General features: G+C 35.7%; 1 protein-coding gene across 3 annotated transcripts; it reads left to right on the top strand.

Moving 5' to 3' along the window:
- Positions 1-2974: 2974 nt before the first annotated feature.
- On the top strand, positions 2975-7993 carry LOC145093647 (uncharacterized). 3 transcript variants are annotated; one of them, XM_079031845.1, is made up of 4 exons: positions 2975-3113; positions 5232-5346; positions 5696-5725; positions 5808-7993. In XM_079031845.1, the coding sequence occupies exon 4, from the start codon at positions 5820-5822 to the stop codon at positions 7806-7808; it is 1989 nt and encodes a 662-aa protein (XP_078887971.1). In that variant the 5' UTR covers positions 2975-3113; positions 5232-5346; positions 5696-5725; positions 5808-5819; the 3' UTR covers positions 7809-7993. The 3 variants fall into 3 exon arrangements, with proteins under 3 accessions (XP_078887971.1, XP_078887969.1, XP_078887970.1); XM_079031843.1 differs by lacking the exon at positions 5696-5725; XM_079031844.1 differs by lacking the exons at positions 2975-3113; positions 5696-5725 and adding an exon at positions 3166-3576.
- The last annotated feature ends 824 nt before the right edge of the window (positions 7994-8817 follow it).

Genomic DNA, 8817 nt, shown 5'->3' with positions numbered 1-8817 from the left:
AAGAGGGAGTGCCCAAAAGTCAATAATAGCAACGCTAGAGGCATGGGAAGAGTTTCAATAACGGGGCTTGAGGAAGCAACAAGGGACCTCACTATGATTACCGGTACGTTTCCTCCACAAATCATAAGCATAAATAGTTTACGATAGTGGTGCGGAAAGAAGCTTTGTGAGCCATAAATTTGAACATTTCCTCAAACAAAAACCTTAAACACTTAATGAAACGCTTACCGCAAAAATAGTTATGAGAAGAACTGAAACCACCAACTACACATACCTAGTTAAACACTTTATGTTTGATATTTATTTAACCTTATTAACCAACTTATAATTATTATTAGAAAGATATCGAAAAGTCATGGGAGTTTCAAATGAATGTGGTGAAAGGAAAAATGCATGAGAGTTTCAAATAAATGTGGTGAAAGGAAAAATGCTTCCTTTATAATATAGAATGATGATATGATATTTTGAGCACAATGTAACTTATTAAAGATTCAATACAATGGTTGTAATGCTTTGATCGCTACTACTCAATTGTTATGATACTGTACATGAAAGTCATCCACCCCCAAACGTTTTTGCCGTTCTGGTTTGGGGGTGTGACACGTGTCACCCTTCTAGAAGGTGTGTGCCACATGCTTTTTTCATGCCGCGCGCCTTGCCCGTCACCCGGATTTTTCAATTTTTCGAAAATCGTATCTCCCTCATACGAGCTCCACTTTTGACGTTTTTTATATCCACGTGTAGCTATTGACGAGCACTGCGACTTTTGTTTAGACTCCCGTCGGCTAATTCTCAATTTATTTTTAAAGTTATATTTTTAACATGCTTAGACTGTTGTTCATATAAAAATCATAACTATTTCGTACGAAATCCGTTCTTGACTGTCTTTACATCGATGAACTCCTATTCACAAGATCTTCGATTCTCGTTTAGATTATTTTGACTAACAATCAACCGATTTTACTTTCGATTTCTGTGTCGTACATTGTTGTGCTAAAACTTTGAAAAATCATAACTCCACCATATAAAGTCAGATTTGGACATTCTTTATATGCACGCTCTTTCTTTTATGATTACTATGACTTTCGTTTAGATAATTTAGGCTAATAAACAACCTATCTCCGACTCACTATTTACGACGCACATAGTCGTGTTGGTTTAATCGTGAAACTTCGAAGAAGTATAACTTCTTCCTACGAAGTTGGATTTAAGTGTTCCTTATATCCACAAGATAGTCATTATAACTACCACATCTTTAGCTAATATTATCTATTATTTATTAAATGTCTAGCTTGAATCTGCAGACGTTACATAGATATCAACTTGTAACATTCTATTTTTCAAACCAAAATTTTCACTTTTAAAAGGTAATATTCCATTCAAAACATTCATTCATTCATAAGGCAAATCATCACGTGTACAGTCAAGAGTTGCCCTCCCCTCGATATGAAGAAATACCTGAAAACATTTAATCTGCAATTGTAAGCCAAAGATTAATGATTTTCTAAAATACCATATATCACAATACATATACAATGCATACAAATAATAGCCTTCAACACGAAGTTGGTCCACTCCCTTGGCCTTCAACATAAAGATGGTCAACCCCTTTGGCCTTCAGTATAAAGCTTATTCGCCCGAGTAACTTGGCCTTTAGCACACCATTGGACCGTTCTCAACTCACAACATGATATGTCAACATATATACCAAACAAACAACAATCAATCCAACACAACATGCAATTGGCTAAACTAATCTACTTGCCTAACAACACACTACAACATGACAACATCCTAACATACAGATGATACATACTTTAATATATAGTATAGTGAGAAAACTCACTTGAAGAGTGCTTGGACAACTATCATCATTCCAATTGGCGAGCAAATGCACCAAACATGTATTAACCTATAATACTATAAACGATCAATATCTATGGAATATAAAGACCGATCTCTAGATCCTTCATCAATCCCATTAATATTGAAATGACTATCAAATAAGTATTAGTCGGTCAAGACCACCGGAAGGTAGGATCATTTCGACATTTAACCTTTCTGAAATCCAACAACCATACCAACGTTTCTATACCAGACACCGCTCCCGTAAGTAGATCAATCACTATAATAACTATAATTAATGATTAATCTAATACACGATTCATAATAACGACGATAGGTATACTATATAACAAGTTATACTTAAGTGAAAGTGTAATTTACCTGATTGATGAATAACTCGGAAAAAGACGAACGTAACTTCAAATCTTGATCCTTCTATTAAGGATCCTTCCGAAACTTTCAGCACTTCACTATCATACTACAGAACGAGAAATTAAATCACGAACGACTGAGTTCTTGAGAGGGAGAAAGAAAGAGAGATTGACGGGAAAGGGGCAAGGAAAATACGAGGGGAATGGGAGGCGGGGGGGGGGGGGGAGGGCTCTCTATATAGGGCCAAATCTGGTCACGATAAACATTGACTGTGCCGCGGTCCGCGTCCAGACATACTTCATTACGTTTCCATACGAACTTTATAAAATTCCTCCGCACACGACAAATCCCCCGCACCGCGAATTTTATAAAATTTGTTGGAACTTCTAAAAATCATAAATTGTACATATGAAATTCGTTTTTGATGCCTTTTATATCCATGCGTTTGTATTGACGCTTACTACAACTTTCGTTTTGATCATTTCAACTAAATGCAATAAATATTTTATAAACATTTGTTTTTATATCTCAAATGTGAAAACCACGTGTTAGAACACGAGCCTCTTGTCCAGATCTTTAGACAACAAACAACTTGATATAAAACATTACCAAATAAACTTGACCGATGTTCGAATCCCATAAAATTCAACATTATTTCAATTTATTTATGTGAGATGGGCCATAAAATTGAAGTAGTGTTGCATGGGCCTGTTGGGGGCCTAGCCCATCCAAACTGTCTTTTTACAGCAAGAGGCACCCATGATCCATTGACCGTTTTTCCTTCTCGTAAAAGGTGAAAACTCATCTTTCTGGGGGCGCACTCAGTTCGACTGCTGTCACTACTCGGTCTCATTCTTTGAATCTTCAATTCCATCGGTCGTGTTTAACAGGAAGAGGTAAAAGTTGTTGGTTAATCCGTTCACTATTGATTGTTCGCTGTTTTTCCTTGTAATTATTCTTGTTGTCCAACTTTTGGTTACCCTAATTCCCTTTATATCTGAGCAATCTTTTCTAGGGTTTTCGAGATTCTTAAAGTTAGATTGTTTGTTTGCCTTGTTGAGTAGCTTAGTAGACGCCTCCTCATCTTTCAGACCTTTCTTCTGTAAACTATTCGCTACGTCCCATGAAAGTTTAACCGTTGAGTTTGGTAATTCCAAAACCTGAATGGACCAATATATAGCTTCAAAAGACGCATCTTGTCATGAAATGGTTGGTTAAAATCTTATAGCCATCTTACTTGAAACAAAGCATGTGGTTAGCGACTTTAAGCTTAACGCTTCTGGAACTGATGCTTCCTTTTGTCTTTCTCTTCTTAAATTTCAAGGCTTGCGGAGGAGTTTAAGTCGTTTGGGTCCAAAAGTATGCACATTTATTTTCAAAATTTTGTTATTCTGTTATCTACTTGTGGTGGGCAGTTTTACCAATCTTGGGTATATGAATAGTTGTATGATTGATGATGTAGCTGTGAAATTATAATCTAATGATGAGTGTCCTTAAAGAACAATTCATGGTTCGAGTTGTACAATTTGATTGGATTAATGAAAGAAATATCAACTAGGAATCTTTAGTGGTCATTTTAAACTATATCTTTTACCAAATTTGTGTCTGTTGAGGATTTTTGTTGTACATATCATTCTTTCACTACTTCAATCCACATTTGTTATTAAAGAAAATTAAAACTGAATGTTATGCTATATCTACTAACACCATAATAAACACTTGTCAAATTTGTATTTTGACAAGTATGGACTTCAAAATAGTTATCATTATATTAAGGTTAGACTGACTCTCATGATTTGAGATGGTTAATACTTCTAAAAGTCGTGTTTTATCAAACTTCTGTTTTTGATTGATAAAACTAGTATCCTCTATCAATGCCCTTTTTCTGAAATTCTTATGTGTTCATAACTTAAAGACGTGTTTATACATGTTTGAAGCTCTTCATTTCCAAGAATCTGCCTACTCTTACAAAAATCATTGTTTTAAACAATTTTTAGCCTACTTTAAAATTCTTACTTTTCAAATCATATCTACTGTTTTAATATCGTGCATTAGTTGTTTTAGATAGAGATTAGTTGTGCATTAGATATAATAGATGATAAAAAGTTATTGTAAAGGTGACACTTCACATTTAATGTAGGTTAACTGGGCTACACATTGTTTAATTTAAGTAGTTATTTGAAAATATGCAAATCATCTCCGGATCATGTATTTATATTAGAAGAATAAATGATCTCTATAAAATCATACTTCAACTCTATACATTTTTAATCAAATTTGATATTTTTAATTTCAGTATCACACCGAAATATGTTTATTTTCACATTCTCTCAAATCGACATGCCATTTCTTTTGTGTTTCAGAAGAAGCTGTAGACATCTTTGCTTTTAGTCTTTTTACTATTGATTGTATCCTTTGTATATTTTTTGGGATTTATTGTTTTATGTCAAATATGTACATACAAATTTTGTACCTAAATGAGTTTTCAATTTGTACTAACTACTAAATTATAAAACAGAGGAAGTTTGCATCTTTTAGTATGGAATTGATTTCTGTTCAAATTCACAAAATCTTATATCCATAATCGTATACAAATTTCCTTCCATAAACTCATGGGAATCAATCTTGATCCTCCCCTATTTGCACAAATGACTGAATTACCCCCTTTCAACCTTTTTATAAACATTGTCGTATGTTGCTTTCTTCTTTTGGTTATTGGATTATGTAATTTATCGTTTATTATTTGTTTCGGAGTTTGTTGTCATGTATGAATAAATTCATGTTTACTAATATGTTAACAAGAAATTCATAAAACATAAATATGCTTACTTTTACAAATAGTCAAGAGAAGTTTTATGAACAAGAAATCAACAAAGGGCAATTCTGTCATTTGTCATTATATACTCAAATTGAGTGGTCAACAATCAACTTGCTTATTATATCTCATATGAATTTCGGTAATTTGACTTTAATTTAGATATTTTAATGTTTATATATATTTTTTGTGTTGATAGAGTGGTGCAAAACTTTGTATGTGGCTCTATGGTGCCTCCTTTGCAGCTGGATTTTGGAAGCTCTTTTTACATCCACCAACTCCTTCCATGACAAACTCAGTCTGTGTCATTTGAGGTAATGACATCATATTATTATGTAAATTCTAATGTCATTACTTTTTTAATATAAAACCAACTTAGAAAAGCTTGTATTATAATGTAATTCATGAAATAATTACATTGATGGACATGTATCATGTTATTCAAGGTGTTCCTGTAAAATTTAGTAGTGTTGAGAAAATGATATCATATATGTGTATATGTAATACATATACATGTATACGTAATGTATATGCATAATTGCATGTACACATAATTTAATAGAATGAACTATTCTTGAAATATATGATTCCTTCCATTATGTTAATTTTCATTCCTTATTCATTGACTATATGTTTTTTTTCTTTTTTGCTCATTGAATGGAGTGAAAGTTGGCAATATAGCTCGATCCTTACGTATGTAATTTTTCATGACAGTTTTTCACGATGCTAATAAAATCATAATTTTAAAATTTATTAATTGAAAATTTTATTTCAGGCATTCGCTGTGATGGATGCCAACAGAGAAGAAGCGTTACGTGCCAAACAAATAGCAGAGAAAAAAATGGAAAACAAAGAGTTTTCAGCCGCATTAAAAATCGCCCAAAAAGCCCAACAACTTTACCCCGAACTCGAAAACATCTCCCAATTAATTTTAGTATGTGAAGTCCACATTTCATCAGAAAAAAAATCATTCGGATCCGATAAAGATTGGTACTCAATTCTCAAAATCGACCCTTCATCCGATGATTTATCAATCAAAAAACAATACCGAAAATTAGCCTTAGTCCTTCACCCCGATAAAAACAAATTTTCGGGGTCCACAGACGCCTTTAAATTAATCGGTGAAGCCCAAAGAGTCCTTTTAGACCCTGAAAAACGAACATTACACGATAACAAACGGAGAGCTTTTTCCACCACAAATTGGGCCCCGCGACAGCAACCGGTTGTCCGACAACCGCAACATTCATGGAATCCAGTTTTTCCGCAAGGGCATTCTGGTAATTTCGCAGGGGATAATTTCACCGGAGGGCGTTCCGGTTCCGGTCCCGGGACCGGGAGCTTTCAGTTTCAGCGCGCGAAGCCCGGGGGTAGCGCGGTCCGGTTAACGTTTTGGACGGTTTGCCCGTTTTGTTCGGTTCGGTATCAGTTTTATCGAGATGATGTTTTGAATAAACCGGTTCATTGTCAAACTTGTAGGAAGGCTTTCACGGCTTATGAATTGAACATACATGCTCCTCAGCCTTCGGTTCCGCAACGGAATACGATTCCGGTTCCGACTCCGACTCCGGCTCCAACTCCGGTTCCGGTTCCACCCAAATCCAAATCTAAATCAAAACCAACCGAGACGCAAAATGTGAACAAGAAACGGAAAAAGAAGGTGGACGAATCGAGTGAAAGTTCTGACAACGGTACGAGCAGCTCTGAGGAAGATGAAGATGAAGATTCCGGAGATGAAAACAGCACGGAATCGGACGAAAATGCCCCTGAAAAAAATCAAGATTCTGGACGTGTTGGTGAACAGCCTCGGAGATCCGCACGCCCGAAAAGAAACGTATCGTATAAAGAAAATGTAAATGATCACGATCATGATCATGATGACGAGGCTGCTCCATCAAAAAAGCGGGCCCCACCATCGGGTACTGCAAAAGCGAAACCCGAAGATATGTTTTGGAAAGCGGAGGTTCGGGAACCGGTCAAAGAAAGTCAAAATCAAGAATCTCATTCTAATTCCGATGGTAAGAAAGTCGATGTTGAGGACCTAGAATCGGAATCGGAACCAGAACCGGAACCGGAAGCAGAAGATGAACCGGAATCGGATCCGGAAGTTTTCGAGTGTCCTGATCCGGAGTTTAACGACTTTGAAAAAGACAGAAAAGAAGACAGTTTTACCCCTGGGCAGATTTGGGCGCTTTATGATACCGAGGATGCGATGCCCAGGTTCTATGCTTATATCCGGAAAGTTCAATCGCCGGGTTTTAGCCTACAAATCACATGGCTGAAACCGGTTCCAGAAACCGATGATGAAACGAATTGGGTTGAGGAGGAGTTGCCTGTTTCTTGTGGGAATTTTAAACGTGGGAAACCCGATAAAGCGGAAGATCTTCCGATGTTTTCACATTTGGTGACATGGGAGGAGGTTAAAAAGGGAATTTTCAATATAATTCCGAGAAAAGGCGAGACGTGGGCCCTATTTAAAGACTGGAATATAAACTGGTCTAATGACGGAAACGGAAAGTATGAATACGAGTTTGTTGAGGTTTTATCAAATTATGATGAGGGTATTGGGTTTCGGGTTTCGTACTTGGAGAAGTTGGCCGGATTCCGATGTCTTTTTGGCCAGAAAGAGGACGGGGAGATGGTGATTCCGGAGAGTGATAAGTATAGATTTTCGCATATGGTTCCGTCTTGTAGGATGAGTGGGGAAGAACGGGAAGGTGTTCCAAAGGGGTCGTATGAGCTTGATCCCGCGGGTTTGCCGGCATCAGCATTTGAGTAGGTGGTTTTGTATTAGGGTAATCGGAACCGGAATCAGAAACGGAATCGGAATCGGAATTTGGAATCTAAATATTGTGTTTTAGATGTTATTTTGTTGGTAATTAGATATATATAAATCCATTTGGACCCTTGGGAGACTCGTGGTTAATTGATTCGAAATAACGCTAAAAAGGGTCTCTTTTGATTTGGTGATCTTGTTTTGCTTTATTTTTCTTGTATTCTAACGGACATACCATGGAAAGAAAAACTCCTACGTAACATATTGAAGGTAGTGATGCACAAAGTGCTTATTTGTTATGAACACCAATAAAATGGTGATGGTTTTCTTCATGACCTCCGGTAGGCTAAGGGAGTGGTAACATTCCTAGCATTTTGTCAGGTTAGCATTTTGAGTGCCATTTTATTTTTCTCTATTTAACACTTAATCATAACATCTACATCTGATAGGGAGTGATAATATTTTTAGCATTTTATTTGTTTATTTTTATTTTTCTAATTTAATTTAATTACTTTATTTTAATAAACAAATTTTTTTGGTTTAATTAATACGGCAAAAAAGTTTAATATTTCAAGTTCACCATCATTTGTTACTTCTCAAGCTATCATTTGATCACCGTTTTCTCATGCTAGTAATAGAAATTGACTTGGATCAAGAAATTGTACTGGTGAAGATCAAGGCTTAATCTCTTGTACATGAACAAGATAGTTTACTTGAATTGATCAATCTTTTTTGTGCTTAGACCTCAACCCCAGAAATCACAATGCATCTATAAAAACAAAATTCCAATCACGCACGCGCATCAAATCAACATCTGTATGACCACATAATGGCATAATGGCGATCGATCCACCTTAATCACCAAATGAGAACAAACAAACTAACTGATAACACAAATGGAGGAAATAGCTAAACAAAAACATAATTAAACATAAAAAATAAGGCGTCAACAAACTAGAATGATGGGTGAAAAATTAACAGATGTTATTATGGGTCTTGTGAGATTATGTTT

This window comes from Lactuca serriola, chromosome 3 (assembly GCF_051521515.1).
Source record: "Lactuca serriola cultivar US96UC23 chromosome 3, Lser_US96UC23_V15, whole genome shotgun sequence".
NCBI classification, from domain to species: Eukaryota; Viridiplantae; Streptophyta; class Magnoliopsida; order Asterales; family Asteraceae; genus Lactuca; species Lactuca serriola.
Note: the sequence above shows the minus strand (reverse complement) of the source record. Positions and strands in the feature narration are given on the sequence as shown.

What these genes read in the sequence shown, in the direction of transcription:
- LOC145093647 (XM_079031843.1), top strand. Translation starts at nt 5,820, where the DNA reads ATGGATGCCAACAGAGAAGAAGCGTTACGTGCCAAACAAATAGCAGAG.